We start from the raw sequence: 18,187 nt of genomic DNA on the forward strand, positions 1-18,187 counted from the left end.
GGCCCAAATAGATAAGAGAGAGTGCCTCACTTTCCCTTTAGCTGCTACATACCCTTGCCTTTCCTGAGGGACCCTTTCAATTTGATCCTATAGCTAAGGAATGCAGTAGAGGGGCCAGGTTTCTTCTGAATGCAGCAGCTCCAAAAAATCCCTTTAAGTGCCTCCCAGGAGGAGGGTGGGGCCCAGGAGAAGAGGCAGAAAAGAGATAGGGCATTGTGAAAGTCTGGGACACTTTTTCCCCCACAAGCTCCCTTTCTGCCCTAGTTTCACTGGAAGACAACTGTGAGGAAGGGTGGCTTCTGTGGTCTGGGAAGGGGCTAGCTGGGAAAGTGAGTGGACAAAGGCCTCGGATAAAGGCAGACATGATTGCTGATTGCTGAGGCTGATACTTTGTGGGGCTCTGTTTCATCAGTGATCAATGAGTTGGACGGCCTGGCCAAAGGGCAGGAGACAGACCATCGAGCTGGGGGTTACGCCCGTGTGGTACAAGAAAAAGCCCGCAAGTCCATCGAGTTCCTCGAGCGGCGATTTGAGAGTCGGGACTCTTGCCTACGGGCCCTGACCAGCCGTGGCAATGAACTTGAATCCATCGCCTTCCGCAGTGAGGACATCACTGGCCAGCTGGTGAGACCTCTGGCAAGAAGGGAAAGCCCACAGCTAGCCTTCAGAACAGGGTCTCCAGGAATGGGGTGCTAAGGAAGGCCTGTCAGCCTAGGCTGCTGAGGGGGGACCTACCATCGAGACCTGGGAGGGAGGAATTCCTTATCTCCCAGATCACTCTTAGCACAGTCAGACCTGGCCACGCAGGGCCCACAGCATGTATGGGAGGGACTTTGAGATGTGGCCCTTACCAGGACCCCAGAGGCAGAGTATATGTCTGCCTCCTCCAAATGGCGCCCCCTCCTGCCCAGTGGCGCTTCTCACACTTGTTTTCCTCCAGGGTAACAACGATGACCTGATTCTTTCCTGCTGCCTCCACTACTGCAAAGACAAGGCGAAGGACTTCATGCCCACCAGCAAAGGTATAGCTTTACCTCTGCCTTGGGATCACCCACCCCCCTGCCCTACCTCATCCTACTCATCCTCAGCCCCTGAGAAAGTTCTCTCCACTGACTCTGGCCTGCAGAGTCTGAGGAATCAGAGTTTAGAGCTGATGCAAGCCTGAGTTGAGCCCAGTTTCCTGTCTGTCCTCCCTATCACAGCTCCCTGCCCTCAGGGGATGTCAGGTAGACCCTGGGCCAGCTGGGGATGAGCCTAGCCCAAGAAGCCCAGCTCCAGGCAGGGAGCTCTCCCACTCAGTGTACATCCATTTCCTTTCTTGGGTCCTCAGTGAGTTCCCTCTGACAGCAAGAATGTCTTTATGATTCAGTGTAGCTTGTTCTGGCCGTGGTCTCCTGAGCCCAGCCCTATGGGTCCCTGGGCACACTCCCTTTTCTTGGCCGTGCTCACCTTCCTACCCTTTTAGTTCTTCTATGAATGTTTACTGTACATTAGGCCTGGGCATAGGCACTTCTGCAGTGAGTAGGCCTTTCTTCCTTATCTTTTTGGTCCTGAGCTGTAGCACTTTGCACACTGCCCAGAGTTGGAGACAGGTGAGAGCTTGAGGACTGAGCCCTTAGCCCAGTTTTCAAGACCTTTTTGTTGAGCAGAATCCCATCTTTGGGCCAAAGACCCACCCTGGGGTTCTCTTCCAAATACTTGACCACCTCACCCTCAAGCTTGAGCTGTCCTTCTTGAACAGGGTCAGTGACGCTCAGGATCTTTCTGCTCCTGGTTCCCAGGATGCCTACATTTCTTCTTTTGGAAGGAATTACTAGCACCTTCTAGCTCAATGTCATCTGCAGAGCTGAAGTTCTCACCATTTGGTTTCTGTCTACATATACATAGTCTCTTTCTTTCTGTCCTTTTTGCCCCTCTCTCCTCCTCTCTGTTCGTGTTCCTAGCCCTGGCTTTCCGGCTGCTCTGGGAGTTGTCTTCTCTCCTGCCTCTCCTCCACCCCTCCGCACCCCGGGCTAGTGCAGCCCCTCTCTCCTGCATGAGTCTCTGAACCAGGGGCTGGTAACAAGCCCACAAGTGCTGTTCCTCAGAGGAGTCCTGCTGCATGGCTTGCGTGCACTGTCCCTCAGGGCCACATCTGGACCATTCAAGTGATAAAAAGGAGTCCTGGCCAAGCCAAAGAGAGGAGCTTATCTCTGTCCGCAGACAGCTTCCCAGAGGGGTACCTCCTGAGGGAGAGGTAGGCAGGATTGCAGAAGGCCTTGCTGGGAAGTGCGGTTCCGATACTACTGTGCCCGACTCCAGCCTCAAAACTGTTTCTTTCTTAGCACAGACACATTCTGGCTTTGGCCCTACTAGTGCTCCCACCCCCTACTTCACCCCAAACAGCCTACAGGAACCCACTGCCATCCTGGGGACCGCCCCTATCAGAATTACATCAGCAATGGCTGGTGTAATCAAACCCCATTTGTCAGTGTGAATTCTTAGCAGATTAACTTGTCAGATTCACAGAGAAACCATCACCAAATGTTTATGTGTAAACGATGTTGAATTTTAAAATCATGTGGATTATGGCGGATGGGGCCTGACAAGATGACAGTCTCTGGTTTCTAACAAAGTGAAGTTACCAGTGTCAAAACAGAGGATGTTTATTGTTAAAAATGTCTCAAAGTATTCACAGAAACCCCTGCAGACCCCTGCCAGCAATGCCGGGCCTTGGTTGGCTGACCTAAGGCCCGGGACTCTCCTGGTCTGAGGCCCAGGGCAGGAATGGTGGGGCTACAGACAGACACAGCAGCCAGCTGGGAGGCCCACGCAGCACTGCACACCGCCATGCCAGCCCACACTCATGCCGCGGAAGGGCCCAGCCCAGACAGCCAAGGGGTCTCCGAGGATCCCCTTATCCAGGGCCACTTTCCTGTCCCTCTCTGTCCACCACAGCCCCTTGCCTCCTAATCAGACCCTTCTTCCTCCTCCCGCCTTGTCTTCCCACCACCAACCCCACGGACCTCTCCCTCCCTCTTCCCCCAAACTCCTCCCCAGGCTGAAAGCCAGTTCTCAGCCTCCCTGCCTGGAGCTGGCAAGTCTGAAACTGCTCAGGTCAGACATGGATATTTGCAGTCCCCCAGCCCCGCCAGCCCACGCAGTCAGTGAGCACTGCAGGACATTTCCTGTGCCTGACTGTCTGCCGGACCTCCATCAGGAAATGCCCAGCCTGGGACTGAGGAGTGGACCTGCCACCCAAGCAGGCATGCCGGGTGGGGGTTGTCATTGTGAGAGTGCTTGGCCCCCATTTAAATTCTCTCCAATGTTAAAGGTTAGGGAATTAGGAAAAGAGAGATGGTGAAGAGATCGTACTAAAAAGAATGAAAGATACCTGTGCCAATATAGAAAGATCTTTTAAGTACATAAAATCTGAATAAAATAAGTATGCCTAGTACTGATCAGAGTGTTTTCGGGGGGCTGGGGAAGGCTTATATATACAAGTATATGTACTTATGAAGGTGCATAGGGAAACCTGGAAGGACACACAGATCTATCCATTGGGTACATCCAAGAGCTTGGAGGATAATCCTGACTCTACTTTTCCCTTTTACTCTACTGTTAGAAATTTTCACCATATACGTGGATTACTTTTATTTAATAGAGGAAATCAGTTGGCCGTAGCCTCAGAGCCCCCTTTGTGCAGTTCTGCCAAGGACCCTTGCTCTCCTCTCCTTAGAACTCCCCTCTTCCCACATCTGGGAGCCCTGGATGCATTTTCTATTCAATCTTTAGTTTTCTACCTCTGGATGCCTAAAGCACCAACCTGCTGGCTTTTGGAGGGAAAGGATGTGCAAAAAGAGGGATATTGTGATCCAGGGCCAGCTTTGCAGTGAGGAGGAGTAGAAGGCAAGGGGCTGCTTTTGCTCCCTCAGTTCAGAGTCCTGGGAGACAGATCTGTGGAGGCTGGTGGGTTTGGGCAGCTCTCAGGCACAAGGCAGAACAGAGTCCTGTGCGGGAGGTGGGGTCCAAAGCAGAAGCCCAGCATGGTCCTTTCTAAGCCAGTAGATGAGGAGTACCCTAGGCTGAGAGCCTGGATGAAGGAAGGGACTTGTGGAAGGGCCAAGAAATGGCTGGCCTTGACACCCCCACCCCTAAGACCATATTCCCCTCCAGGGCAGAAGAGGCACCCAGTGCCTCTGCCTCCTGTCCTCAGTGAAGGCCTTCTGCTCTCTTGTGCCAACAGAGGAGCCAATCCGGCTACTGCGGGAGGTGGTGCTGTTGACGGATGACCGGAACCTGCGTGTGAAAGCGCTGACAAGGAATGTGCCTGTGCGGGATATCCCAGCCTTCCTCACATGGGCCCAGGTGGGCTGAGGGGGCCACACCTGGGTCCACCCCCATGGAACCGTTCCTGAAAGGCCACGAGGCGCCCAGTGTAGCACGGAAGATGCCCACGTGCCTGAGCCACCAATCCACCCAGACAATAAACCATCCTCTTCCAACCCACACCATGGCCATGCTGTGGGGGAGCTGCTCCTCACAGAGCCCCTCCCAAGGGTCGGGCAGAAGCTGCTGGGACCCTCCTGAGCTGCCAAGATTTAGCAGGGAGGTGGCTGGCTACAGCGACAGCAGGTGGGCACGCCAGAGAGGCCGCCCGTGCTCTCAGCCTCTGTCCCTCCCCGTCTCATTCCAAGGCTGAGGGAGGGCCTCCTCACCCTGGGACTCAGCCACTTTCTCCGACAGAGATGGCAGGGGTTCTAGAGTTTCCATCAGAAGCAGGCGAAATCACAGATCCCTTTAATCTTCAGAACCTCTGTCCTGAATGTGTTCAAGAGGCTTTGGTTATGTCATGAAGAGAGTGCCCAGGGTGTGTCTCTCCATCTCCCTGAGGCTTAGATTCGAATTCTCATGGACCCAAGTTGGGTTCTGGACGCCATGTCCCTAAACAGCAGCCCCAGGCCCCCACCTTCTCTGTCCCCCACCCCAAACACACACACCTATCCTGCTGCTTTTCTTCCTGCCCCTGTCAGTCTGGGTCCCTTGTACTTTGCCATTTGTTTTCCTCTTGGATGGTCACAGGAAGGGACATCTGGTCTCAGGCCCATGCATCCCGGTGGCCTTTGCCTGCTCCCTCTCCCTTCATTGGCCTTCCCTTCACTCTAGTTTCCTCTTAAGGAAATTTCCTCAGACTCAGTTCTCAGTTTCCCCCTCCCCTCTCCGTGCCCTCCCTCGGTCCAGAACATCCCCTTACCCTCCTTCCCTCTCTAGTTGGTTCCTTTCACCTCCCTGATGCCCTCAACTTCCTCACCTCAGTTCCTTGTCTTAGGGGTTCTCACTCTGAATCTTCCTCCTCTGCTACCTGTGGCAGAAACCTAGTAAAGCTTTCCCACCCAGGTCCTTCTACCCAAGGCACATGTGCTCTTGAGAAACTTCCCAGGCTTATACAGCCCAGACGGTAAGGCAGTCCAGTGCCTGGGGGTAACATTGCCTAGCCTAGGGTTTTCATCGTTTCTAGCTTTGCCCTCAACTTCTCAGAAGAATTGACATAGGGGCCCCTTAGCCTTTGAGTTTTTTGTTGCCCTTTTAGCTGGTACCCATGTTCAAAACCTTAGCAGGAAGGCTTCTTGCTGGAAGTGAGTTCCTCCAGCCCAGGGGCAGGGATAAGGAGGACTAGGGGAAGACAGAGTTTTAGGTGGACCCAGGCATAAATCTTGCTGGGACCAGTGGGGAAGTCCCCCAAGAGCCCACAGTCTGTACAGCCTGCCCAGAGGATGGGAGCACTGCTGCGCCCGCCTGAGGCCCACGACTGTGCCAGAAGGAGGGGTTACTAATGCAAGACAGCCAAGGCCAATAGTTTTGGGGATATGAGTCCCCCAGAGCCTCAGAAGACTGAGCTCTTTGCGGTATAGGGTCCCAGCCTCTCCTTTGAGATCATCTCCCCTGGCAGAAAGCTGATGACTAGGTGGGTGGGAGGGAGACCCATCTCCCCTTTCTGACCCATTTGCAGCACTGGTTTTGTTTCCTTAATAAATTTTTAGTTTTGAAACATACCTGACCTCTTGCTGATCTGTTCCTGGGACTGGGGAGGGGAGGCAGGTCCAAGCCTCTACACCTGTGTGAGGGTGGCCCTTTCTGACCCCTCCACCCACCGGGTTCAACCCACCCAAGTCCTTGTGCCAGGGCAGAAGAGAGCGGCAGGGTCGGGGTCCTTGGTTACTGCTTTATTGCTGTTTGGTTCGAGTATAGAAAATGGAAGCGGCTCTGGAAGAGCCTGTGTACAAGGTAGGAAATATACAAACGAAGAGGAGGGAGCTAAAGAGACCGCGTTCCAGCCCAGCCCAGCCTGGGCTCGGGATGGGGGGCTGCCCGGGGTGCATGCAATAAATATGGTCCGGGACCCCAGGGAAGGGAGGGAAACACCTCAGGAGTGGGAGATCGGGTAGGCCAGGGCTGTCTCAGCCCTATGACTCCAGAACTCCCCGCCCTTGGTGGTCGAGGAGGGAAGGGTTGGCCCTGGGGCTAGTGCCACTTGTGCAAAATGAGGAACTTCACATTATCAGTCCCGGGGCGGGTGGGAGTGGGGGATGGGGGGCCCTCCGGCCGGCTCAGTCCCCTCCCCACTCCCCAACTCGGCCCGACGCTCCGACCCCAGCGGGAGATTCACAGTGAGAATGGGTGTGGTCGCAAGGGCCGGAGGTAGGGCTGGGAGCGCCCCAACTGTGACACCCCTCCCCCCAAGAGCAGCACGGAGCTGGGGAAGGGGGCCAATGAACCACAGGAAGAGGCGGGGAGAGGCTAGGGGGTCTCCTTTGGTCAATGCTGATATCAAAAATATAAATCTCCCTTCCCCCATCCCACCCCCGTCCCGGGGTTTACCCCCCACCCCCACCCCCGGCTAAGGCACAAAGCAGTGAGGCCAGGTGAGGCCGCAGAGAGGTGGGGGCAGCCACTGAGGCGATGCTGCGGCTGCTACTACAGTTGTCCCGGGCGCGGTGTGCCTGCTCCCTGCCGCTGCTGCTCCCTAGGGGTACGGGCCCGGTCGCATGGCAGCGACAAGGCAGGCTAGCGAGGGGCGCTCTAGGTGGGAGAGAAACGGTCGATGGTCCGGCCGTCGGGTCCGGCGGCCAGGTGAGCGCCCTGGCTCAGCACCTCGGCGGCCTTGTCTGGGCTGAGGCCCAGCTCCGCGGTGAACTTGGCCAGCGGGTAGAGGCTCTCGAGCGCCACCTTGGGGTCGTGCAGGAAGTGCGTGGTCTGCGCCAGCAGCTGAGCCGCAGCCGCCTTGTCCTCCTGCTTCAGGCTCAGCTGCTCAGCCGTGAGGCGGGCCACAGCAAAGACGCCCTCGGGGAAGTCGAGCTTGCCCTTGCCATCTGGGCCGGGGACGCCGGGTAGCCCTCCTAGGCCTGCCAGCGCCCCAGCTGCGCCGGCCGCGCCACCGACGGCATGCATCTTCATGTGGCTGATGAGGTTGCGTTGCTGTGCGAACTTGCCGCCGCACACCTGGCACTCGTAGGGCTTCTCGCCAGAGTGGATGCGCATGTGCTCCGTGAGGCGGTACTGGCGCGTGAAGCGCATGCCGCACGCGTCGCACGCGAAGGGCTTGAGGCCCAGGTGGCTGCGCATGTGGCGCGTCATTGTCCCACGCTGCGTGAACTTCTTCCCGCAGATGGTGCATGGATAGGGCCGGGTTAGCCAGTGCGTCTTCTCGTGCTGCCGCAGGGTGGCCGGGTCCTTGTAGCTCTTGTCGCATGACGCGCAGCGGTAGGGCCTCAGCAGCTCTCCCAGGCCACCAGGAGCCCCAGCAACTTTGTCCCCACCACCGCCAAAAGGGGGCCCTAGGCCAGGGCCGCCGGCAGCCACTTCGGCCACCTCAGCCCTGCCATACAGCGCTTCCTCCTCCTCCACGTGAGCCTCCACGTGTGCATTCAGCTGCTCTGAGCTGGGGAAACCCTTGCCGCATGGGATGCACACATACAGGTTGTCACCGAAGCTCTCAGGCTCGCCATATGCCAGGTGTGGGCATGGGTAGCCCTCGAGGTGGCCGCCAGGCGGGCTGGGGTCCTCACTGCTGCCAGTCTCCTCGCTGCTGCTCTTGTAGTCGTCGCCGTCACCGCCCGTGCCCGGCCCGTCCAGGCTGCCTGGATAGCGTGGCGGTGGTGCTAGGCCAAGCGGGAGCCCCCCGGGCGAGGCGGCCGCGTCCCCGCCACGCTCCTCACAGCGCTCGCCCGGGGAGCCGCGCTCCCGGCCCAGCTCGTCGTAGCTACCCAGACCCGGCTCGTGCTTCATCCAGCGGTAGAGGAGGCTGGACCCGTCGGGGCGACCGGGAGGCTCGGGTCCCGGGCTGCCAACGCCGCCACGGAACGGGTCCGGAGGCGGTGCGGCCTCCTCAGGCTTCTGGAAGGGCAGCGGAGGCAGCGGAGGCAGAGGCGGCAGGGCGAGTGGTGGCTCCTTGTAGGCGGTGGGGCCGGCGCTGGGAGGGCTGTCTGGGCGCGGGGGCAGCTCGCGCTCACCTAGCGGCCGCTCGGGAGCCGCAGAGCCAGGTGGGCTCTTCTTCGACAAGTCCAGGCCACAGAGAGGGGAGCAGCGGCGCTCCGGAGCACAGAGTGCGGCGGCCGGGCCGGGGCCCGAGGCGTACAGCTCCGCGCAGTGCGTGTTGACCGCGGCCTCCGGGCCTGACGGCGGCTCCGCGGCAGGCGGCGGTGGAGGCCCAGCCGGGGAGGAGTAGCAGGCCTGGATAACGGGCGTGGCGGATCTCAGGCCCCGGCCGGGTCGCCCGTAGGGAGCATAGCCGCCGCCACCGCCGCCACCGCCCCGCAGGTGGCAGTACTTGCCATGGCGCTTGAGGCGCTTCTTGCACAGTGCCACGAGGTCAGGGATCTGCAGGTAGCTGGCGGCGGCCAGCACGGTGCCCAGGCTCGGCTCGGCCCCCGGGGCCACGGCCGCCGCTGCTGCTGCCTCTGCGCCGTCAGCCAGGCGGCCGGTGTAGATAAAGTCCAGCACCAGGCGGAACACGGCCGGGCTCACCATGTCATGGTCCAGGTTGAGCAGGTTGTCATGCACCACCAGGGACTTGAGGTAGGCGCTGCTGGCCGCCAGCACGTTCTTGTGCGCGCGGAAGAGGGCGTTCTGCACTACGATAATCACGTCGCATAAGAAGCCCTTGGTGCGCTGGTTGTTGAGCTGCAGCAGCAGCTGCCTCGAGTGGCCGGGCGCCTCCATCGTGTCCAGCATCGTCTGCCCAGCACACTCTCCTACGGAGACACACAGCAGCCGGGTAAGAGCCGTGCAGCGGCCTGGCCGCCTGTACCCAGCCCGACGCTTCTCCCCTCCACTTCCCCTTCCCCTCAGCTGAGCAGGGGCATCGAGCACTGCGGCCTGGGCACTGGCTAAGGATCGGCAGCCTCCGAGAGTGGGAGCCTAGGCCGACTGGCCCGAACCAGAAGAAGGAGCAGGAGGAGAGCGGCCGCCGTTGGAGAGGAGGCCAGGCTGGCCTGAGCCCCTAGGCCCCGATGCCCACTGGGCACGCAGGCTGGGTGCTGGGGGCTTCCGAGGAGAAAACTGTTCAGGCGAAGTGACCCTTTCAGAGACAGTTACCCGATTTAAGTAAAATGTCCGCTTCAGGAAAAGTCATTCAGGGCGGAGAAGTTTGCCCAAGTAGGGAGAAAGGGAGCCGAGTAAGAAGTGCCTCCCGCCTCGGGAGAAGTTGCCCCAGTTGGGGGAAGTGATACGGAGGAGGGAAACCCGGTGCCCGCCGTGGCACCGCCCTGGCCGGGGGCTGTCAAGCCCTCGGTAGGGGCCCGGGCGGCAGCCGCCGCGGGGAGTGGAGGCAGCGGCTGCCGTGGCGGGGAGAGCGCAAAGGCCGGACCCCGGCGCGGGGAGGGCGTTATATCGGGGCAGGAGGCTGAGGCAGGAAGCAGGTGGGGGGGAGGGGGGAGCCACGCAGCTCCCAGGGGAGGGAGGGGGCAGCGCCCCGGGCGGGCACAGCGCGCTGCCGGCTGCGGCCCTGACCAGGGCCTGCGCCCCACCCGCGTCCCGGCCCCGGCCCGGGCCTCGGCCTCGGCTCTACATCCGCGGACCCGGCGCCTCCCTCCCCTGCTCCCCTCAGCCCCTTCTCCCCTGGAACTAAGCCGCCCCAAACTTGGGGAAAAGTTTTCCAACTTCAGACAGGGCGGGAGGAGCGCGCCAGCCCCAGTCCCTCGGCTCCCGGCGTTTCCTCACAGCCCTCAATTCCGGCGGCCGAGCCCAGCCCTGAGCTCCCCTGCCCGCCTGCTCGCCTGCCCGACCCCGTTCCCCGCCTGGCCCGCAGGGCCTCGCGGCCCGTTACCTATGGCCAAAGCCAGGCCGGGCTTCCCTCCCCGCGGCGGTGGCAGCTCCTAGCCGGCTCCCCACCCGCCCCGCTGCCAGGCTCCGAGCTGTGCCAGGGCAGCGCCCCTGCCAGCCCCGCCCGCCAGCTCCCCTTCCTTTCCCCTTGCCTCTCCAGCCCATGTGCGGGCAGAGCCGCCCCGGGCCGCTGACCCCGCTGTGAACCCGGGGCAGAGCAGCGGCCCAGCGGTCCCGAATCCAATAGGGACGACCCGGGAGGCCTGAACGCCAGCCGCCAGCCGCGATGGGCCGCCCGCGCCAGATGATGCGCCCGAGTCAGCCAACGCACGAGGACCGGGCTGTCCTGGGTCCCCTGTCCCTCCCAGTCCCCAGCTCGAGGACCCACCTGGGGGGCATGTCGGAAGCCCCGGGCCCGGCCGCCAGCGGATCCAGGGGGGACGTGGCTGCGCTGCGCTGCCCTCCGCCCGCCGGGCCCCCGGTCGGTCTGTCCTGCTGGTCCGTCCTCCCCGCGTCCTGGTCGCGTCTCAGACCCGCCGCGCTTTCCGCACACTCTTATCTGGAGCGGCCCGGGCCAGCGGCGCTGCTGCGACTATGGCGCCACCTCTCGGGCACGCGGGGCTCTGCGCGGCACCGCGGCGACTTTTCCTCCTGCGCACCTGGGCTGGAGGCTCACAGATGCTGAGCTGGCGAGGGGGATCTATCCGCAGGTTCACCCTCCCAGATGTGCCCACCTGGGGACTCAGGCCCCGGCTCTGCAAGCCCCATAAACCCTGGAATTTTGAGCCGAGCGATCCCATGTACACATTTCTATGTACGTGGTCCCAATTCGGAAAGCTCCTGCCCGCAAGGAGGGGACTCTGGTAACAGCAGGTGGTGAGAGGGAGGTTATGAAAATCCTGAGACGGAGATAGAGAAGATCTCGAGGGGCTCTTCTTAGACATTCCTGTAAGAGGACTGTCCACTTGGACCCCAACCCCCCCGGCCAACACACCCACTGTCACTCTGGCGCATGGATTAGGTATGCACAGCATAAACTCGTTTGTACCCAGACCCTCTCCAGGCACTGACACTCGCTGGCGCGCATGTTTACACAGACACACACCCACCCCCTCCCGGAGTCTAGGGCCCTCCGTGAACCTAGGCAGAGGTGTTACTCAAACAGCCCGCCCTGAACTTGCGAGTCTCTGGAGCGAACACAGGAAAAGTCATTCAGGGCGATTGGAAATGGCTGGACAGCGCCTCTTGGGGGTCCACAGAAGTAACCTCAGGCCCCAGATTCCCGTGTTAGCCGTTTTGAACGACTCCTAGTGAATGACTTTTTCTCTAACCCACCCACCCAAAAGAAACATGACAGTTACAGTAGGGCCTGCGGCTCAAGACCCCCCACAAGGTCCTGCACTCCACATGAAGGCCAGGTTTGTGAGGGTGACGCCTCTTCTGGGAGGAAGGGGACCCTGTGCTGGCGCGCTGGTGCTCGCACAACTACTCCGGAAGTGGCCCCGTGCGGCCCCGCCACGGCACCAGGCCTGTTGCGAGCGCCGCGTCTCCACGGCCCACGCTCCGCCTCCTCCCCGCACCGCCTGACCCCCGCCCACACGCGGTGGCGGGGGGGGGGTCCCTAAGAACGCCCGCAGCTTCTGATTGGCTGCGCTTCCCTCAGTGGTGGAGCGCAAGGGGCTGGGGCGCAGGGTTACCATGGTAACCTATGAGATTCGCCCAGATCACGTCTCTCCGAGGCCTTGGAAAGCTTAGCAACAGCTCCGGGCCTCGGGGCGGGAGGGGGCCGCGCTCACCGCCCCCAGCAATGTCCTCTGGCCTCCACGCCCCCGCCAGAGGTAGTGGCTGAGTCACTCCGCGAGGAGCGGCGGGCGCGGCCACTGGCGGTCCCTGACAGACACCAAGGTCTCGGGCGCCCCCCAGAGGCTCCCTTTCCTCCGCAGGCTGCTTCGTGGCTTCGGTGCCTTGCTTGGCGAGGCTCCTGGTCCAAACCGGTCCTTCTGACTCCGGCCGCTACCTGAGTCCACCCCTCTCCCTGTTTGCGACCTGTGTTCTGGATCCATCTTATCCACGTCTTCCCCTCCGTTTCCCCCCAGCGTCCTCACTAGAGAAGTTGTGAGGTTCCCAAAGATAAAAACAATGGGCTCCGGAACTGCTGGCCTCTAGGGCAGGTGGACCCTGACATCTCTGCCAAGAGACATTCTGTGGGCTGAGGTGGAAGAGCTATGGAGTGTTGGGGGCAGGTGGAAAGACTCCTCAGACGAGATGCTCGGCAGGGCTTGGACGAATGAATAGGAGTTCTCCCACCGGGCAGTAATGTATTCCTGGAGAACCTCGGACAAAGCCTATCGTCAAGAAAAGAGGAATTCTAGGAGGCCAATCCCAAAGGGCAGGACCTCTCTGACCCCATCCCTGCTTTAATCTTTTCTCCTTTTGATAAGGTGAGATCCCAGCCTCACAAGGAGCCCCTCAGCTCACGTATCTTTGGTGCAATGAAGTCTGTACACTGCTGACCCACCCCACGGTCTGCTGTGCCCACGTCTTTATGTTTATTCTTCAGCACTTCTTCCCGGTCCACTCCTCCCAAGTTAACTCGCTTCCCCCAACCCCTACCTTCAAACCATCATTGCATCTATATGGGGAGGGTCTCACAGATCTGCCACCAGCCCAGCAGCAGCTTCAGGGCCTCCTTGCCCTCCTGTGGACATCACCCTTCGACCTTTCCTTCCTTCCCCAGCACCACCAGCCATGCCTCAGGCTGCCCCTCCTCACCCTGGTCCAGCTCCTCTCTCTGAACACACTCCTCCTCCCCTATTGAATACCTTTCTCCAGTGGATGGAGGTAGGCTGGCCCAGGACCATTCATTTCCGTGTGTCCTCCAGGGGACCTCTGACCCATATTGCATGGGCTCTTCCTGCCAATTCTGACCTCCAGGAACATTAACTCCTCCAGGAAATGGTCCCCATCATCCCCTGGAGGCCCCTCTCCAAACTGCTAGACCTTTGATCTCCTTCACTCTTTGTCACCCTCATATGAGCTCTCCCAACATCCACCATGCCTCAGATGGCTCCTAAGGTGGCCCCTGGAGCTAGGCACTACCAACCTGTCCTCCCCTCCACTTGCAGAGGCCGCCCTTCCTCTAACTCCCTACTCCTGACATCTTACCCTCAACTCCCTCATAGAGGACCCCATGCTCATTTCTGAGGAGCCCAGACCAGACTCCTGAACTCCGCCTTCCCTCCAGGCTCCAGCTCCTGACTGGTACTGATCCCTGCTGGGCCTTCCCTCCTGGGCTCAGTCTCCTCCACTAAAGCCTTCCGACACTCTTGGGCTATCCTACTCCTTTCCTCTCCCTTGACGCCAGAGTCCTAGTATTGCCCTAGGCCCCTCCGCAGGTCCAGCTTCCTCTCCTGCCCCCCTGGACCAGAAGGTGACGACACTGCGATGGCCATGGGGGGTGTGACGCCGCCGCGGGGCATCCTGTGACGTCACGGAACCGTTCGGTCCAGGAACAGAGGAGTGGGCGTGGGGGCTACCAGGTGAGGACCCCCAGGAGTCCCAGAGCTCCGGAAGGGGAGAGTGAATAAACATGTAAGGGACCCGCCGCACCCTCCCTCCCTGCACTGTCCTCCCCCAGTCCCCAGCCCGCAGTTCCGGAAAGTTAACCCCTTGTAGGCCCGGACAGGGAGCCCGGGTTCCCCCCACCCTGTTCCTGCTTCCGCGCACCCTCTTCCCCCTCCCAGCTCCCGGTAGCCTTGGTCCCCACCCCACCCCCCTGGCCTCGCCACTATAAATAGCCCCTTTTCCCATTTCCTAAATTCCCCGCTGACGTCGGCAGCGCGTCAGTGTGTAGGAGCCGCGGCCGCATGAATGAGCCGCCGCACGAGTACTACGCGCGCCTATAAAAGCCGCGGCGCCAGCGAGGCTGCAGGAGGCGACCGGGCGCTGGCGCAACGCAGCCCGCCAGGTAAGCGGGACTGACCGACCGACGGGCCACAGATGGACAGATGCGCGGACACGGACGGGAGGGCTAGAAAGAGGCCGGGCGGCGGGTTGGAGGCCCCTCCAGAGTGGGGATAGGGACAGGGTAGGGGGACAAGGGGCCCCTCGCAGCTGGTGGAGCCGGGCCGGAGGTGGACACAGAACCCCGCGCAGCACCTGTCCGCGCTTGGATGGAGACACAGCCACTTCGGAGGAGCATCGAGTAGAGGACAGACCCCAGAGTCCCCACAGCCTTCCCTTGGGCTCCTGCGCCATCCTTCCAAGAAAGTGGGGTGAAGGTGCTGGCGCCCCAGGAGATGCAACCCCTACTCCCCCTCCCGGCAGTGCGGTGACTCAGCCTCGCTGCCCCGAGCCGGCTGAGCGGGGGCGTGAGGAAGAGACAGACGCCCACCTGCCCGTCGCTCCGGCCGCAACTCTCTCGGGACCCCCGCCCCGCATTCTGCCGGGGCGCCCCCTCCCGGACCAGTCCCGTCGGGCTAGTCCAGCTGCGCCCACGACTTCCCGCCTCTGCTGTCGGAGCTGTCCTCTCAGGACCAGAGGGGGCGGGGCTTCGTCCAGACCGCCCCGCCCCACCCCCACTGACCCCCCCCGCCGCCGGAAGTGCCTCCCTCTGGGACATCTTTGACGTCACACGACTCTGACGTCAGGGCCCGCGTGCCTGTCCCCGAGCGCTTGGGCGGAGAAGGGCGGGAGACACGGGGGAGGAGGAGCAGCAGCGCCCCCAGCCGCGGGCGACGGGGGCACCCCGCCCGGACAGCGCGCCGGCACCTTGGCTGTAGACTGCTTACTGCCTGGGCCTCCCTCAGTAACAGTCTCCAGTCACGGCCACCGACGCCTGGCCCCCGCCCCAGGACCGCGGACCCGGCCGCCCGCCGCGCCCCGGGACCCTTCTGTCCCTCAGAGTCCTGCAGCCCCGCGCTCAAAGCCAGCGCCGACGCTGTCCGCGGTGCTGATCCAACGCAGGCGCGGCCATCAGGCCGTCCCGTCCCCAGTCCCCAGGGGCTGCGAGGGGGGGCCGGCCCACACCCACACTCGCCCAGCCCCCCGCGTAGTCCCGCGCGGGGGCCCCGGGGCGCAGCGTCCCCCACCGGCCCCCCGCCTCGCGGTCCTGACGTCAGCCAGCTCCGAGCTGCCGCGGTGCTGTCAGCGGCGCGCGCCCCGCCCCCGCGTCTCCAGGGCAACCGTGGCTTTCGATTGTTACTGTGGGAACCGGAGGTAACAGTCTACAGCCATGGTCGCCCCGCAGCACGCCCACGCGCCGCGCCACGCCGCGCCCTGCCAGCCGCGGGTGGGGGAGACGCAGAGCAGGAGGAGGCGGGGGCGGCGAGTCAGGCTTGGATGCGTCCTCCGGGCGCGGAGGGGGAGAAAGAGGTGCTGCGCCGGGAGGCGGCCCTCCCCGGCCTGACTGCTGCGTGCCCACCGAGGCAGAGCAGGAAGCGTGGTCTGCGGAGTGTGTCTGACCGTCAGCCTCAGTGACTGTCCTGTCCTCCCAGCCGAGGTATTGCAGCCAGGGGACGAGAAGGAGTAGTTCTGGGATTTTGTGTTCTTTCTCTCTCTTCGGTGGGAGGAACCCGGAGGCATGGAAGAATGTTGTTTGCCTCCTGGGGACTGAAGCGGGTAGATAGAGGAAAGTTTTCTTAAATACGCCACAACCTCTTTCTTCTAGAAACCCCTAGCTGAGTAGACAGAGGACAAGGAGTATACCCTTGAATCTGTTTCCTGACAAAGTCACAGCCTCCCCTTACTCTCCCCTCCCCCACTTTCTCCCTCTCAGCTAGGAGGATAATAAGGTCCCCAACTCTCAGGAAGCCAGTGGAGTTGTAAAGTTAACCTGGTCCCTAAAGCGTTGTCTGAATATATCAGCATTCTCACTTGCGTCTATCTCCAGGTGCTGGATTCCAATTTGAGACTCTTTCTCAAATCAGTCCTAAAGAGGAGTGAATACCACAGGGGCTGAAGTCGGGTTGTGCCAGTGAAGTGTGAGAAATGATCTCTTCAGAAACATTATCGTGTGTGTCTCCTACCATTGCCAGCATCACCCACTGTAGGTGTGGCTGTTGAATATCAGGTGCGACTTCCCCAGGGATAGTGTTGGAGATGGTTAATGCAACCCAGCCCCATCAGCCATTAATCCAATTTACTTTACTTTACTTCCCCACATCCCCTCCTTTTCTAAACTACTTCTAAGAAACTGGGTACTGGGCCTGGCATGGTGGCTGACACCTGTAATCCTAGCACTCTGGGAGGCCGAGGCAGAGGATCGCTTGAGCTCGGGAGTTCAAGACCAGCCTGAGCAAGAGTGAGAACCTGTCTCTACTAAAAATAGTAAAAATTAGCCGGGTGTAGCAGTGCATCCCTGTAGTCCCAGCTACTTGGGAGGCTGAGGCAGGAGGATCGCTTGAGCCCAGGAGTTTGAGGTTGCTGTGAGCTAGACTGATGCCATGGCACTCTAGCCCGGGCAATAGAGCAAGACTCTGTCTCAAAAAAAAAAAAAAAAAAAACTGGGTGCTGGTTTTCCTGCTAATCAACAACCACTTGCTGCCCTACCCCATCTCCCCCAGGATGCTGAGGTCTTAGGTTAACATGCACTTGATTCCAGATTCCAGCGAACATATGTGGGCAAACTGAAGTGGGTACAGGTGGGAATACCACACCGGGAATCAGGAGGTCCAACCTGGCTTCATCATCAACTGCTTGTTTTTTAAGGGGCCGTGTTCTGTTTCTGAGACTCCTGTAAAATGGGATAATAATCACTCCTTCTTGCCAGGTGTATTGTGAGGATCAAATAGGATCGTGTAAGTAAAAATCTTTGAAAACAGCAGAATGTTATTTCGATCTTAAGTATTCTATTAGGCTACTACATGTCTGCCAAGAGGGGGTAATATTGTGAAGAAACCCCAACTCTGGACACTTAGCCAGAATGAAGAGTGGGGTAACCTTCCTTAGCAGATGCTCTGGGCCAGGGGCTGACAGGTTCTTTGCTAAGAGTCACTCTCTCTTAAGAGCTTTAGGAATCCACGGTGGAGTCAGAGGTAGAAAAGAGACATAGTAGGGATTTTCTGAAAAGAGGCCAAGTCTTTTGCAGTTTGACCCCAGCTGGAGAATGTGGTCAGAGAGGAAAGATCCAGAGGACTGACTGTACCATGTGAGAGTTGTTCAGTATCTTATACATTAGGAAGTGTATTTGGAAAGTGAGGCCCAGGCAGGACGTATAGCCCAACAAGTAGTGAGTGGTGGGTGTCTCTGTTCCTCTTCTACAGTTCAGCAGAGAAAACAATGACTAGTAAAGGTCAAGAATGTGAGTTCTTGGATCTGAATCTAACCTTGGGTAAGTTATGATAGTCTGTGCTTGTTTCCTCAGTTGTAAAATTGGGTTAATAATAGTACTTACCTCTTGATGTTGTGAGATTAGGCAACATTAAAGCTTTTGCTTATCACAATATCTGGCATACAGCTAGTACTCAATAAATGTTACTATTTCTACCCTCTGAACCTCATTTTCCTTAGCTATAAATTGAAAATGCTTCTGGGAAGCTTGCTCTCCCTCCCTGGTAAGTCTCATGAGGATCACACTGGGGGCTTCTTTCAAATAACATACACTTCCCAGAGACTTTTATCCTACCCTCTAAGGCATTGGTTTTCAACTAATACTTGCTTGTGAATGACCAGGGGCAGTTTGTCAAAACGCAGATTCCTGAGTCCCAGTGATTCTGACTTAGTACATTTGGAATTGGCCCGAGGAATTCAAGCTTTAACAAATGATCCTGATGCAAATGGTCCATAGAATCTGTGCATGGGAGAGAGGGAACAACCCCCTAAGATCCTCGCTTGTTCCTGGAGAGCACGGTGGGAGATAATAATATATCCCACTTGTTGGGAACCAGTG

The 18,187-nt window shown here is 59.6% G+C and overlaps 2 protein-coding genes across 4 annotated transcripts in view; one reads left to right on the forward strand and one right to left on the reverse strand.

The window, feature by feature from the left end:
• The window catches only part of SMG6 (SMG6 nonsense mediated mRNA decay factor), a 212,981-nt gene extending 206,949 nt beyond the window's left edge, over positions 1-6,032 (forward strand). For both annotated transcript variants that reach the window (XM_045526113.1, XM_045526114.1), the window contains exons 17-19: positions 413-624; positions 941-1,022; positions 4,226-6,032. In XM_045526113.1, the coding sequence (XP_045382069.1) occupies positions 413-624; positions 941-1,022; positions 4,226-4,356 (425 nt within the window). In that variant the 3' untranslated portion in view covers positions 4,357-6,032. The remainder of the gene's footprint in view (positions 1-412; positions 625-940; positions 1,023-4,225) is intronic.
• A 156-nt stretch (positions 6,033-6,188) lies between these two features.
• On the reverse strand, positions 6,189-10,957 carry HIC1 (HIC ZBTB transcriptional repressor 1). Of its 2 annotated transcripts, none has more exons than XM_045526125.1 (2): positions 10,688-10,957; positions 6,189-9,230 (listed from the first exon to the last, which is right to left on the reverse strand). In XM_045526125.1, the coding sequence occupies exon 2, from the start codon at positions 9,208-9,210 to the stop codon at positions 7,060-7,062; it is 2,151 nt and encodes a 716-aa protein (XP_045382081.1). In that variant the 5' UTR covers positions 9,211-9,230; positions 10,688-10,957; the 3' UTR covers positions 6,189-7,059. The 2 variants fall into 2 exon arrangements, with proteins under 2 accessions (XP_045382081.1, XP_045382080.1); XM_045526124.1 differs by lacking the exon at positions 10,688-10,957 and adding an exon at positions 9,574-9,827.
• Between the last annotated feature and the right edge of the window lie 7,230 nt (positions 10,958-18,187).

Source organism: Lemur catta, chromosome 15, assembly GCF_020740605.2.
Source record: "Lemur catta isolate mLemCat1 chromosome 15, mLemCat1.pri, whole genome shotgun sequence".
Lineage (NCBI taxonomy): Eukaryota > Metazoa > Chordata > Mammalia > Primates > Lemuridae > Lemur > Lemur catta.

Excerpts from the sequence above, each read along its gene's own strand:
- HIC1 (XM_045526124.1), bottom strand. The coding sequence starts at position 9,610 with ATGACTTTTCCTGAAGCGGACATTTTACTTAAATCGG. Across the intron at positions 9,231-9,573 it reads GGACATTTTACTTAAATCGG|GAGAGTGTGCTGGGCAGACG; the intron begins GTAACTGTCTCT and ends GTGTCTCCGTAG.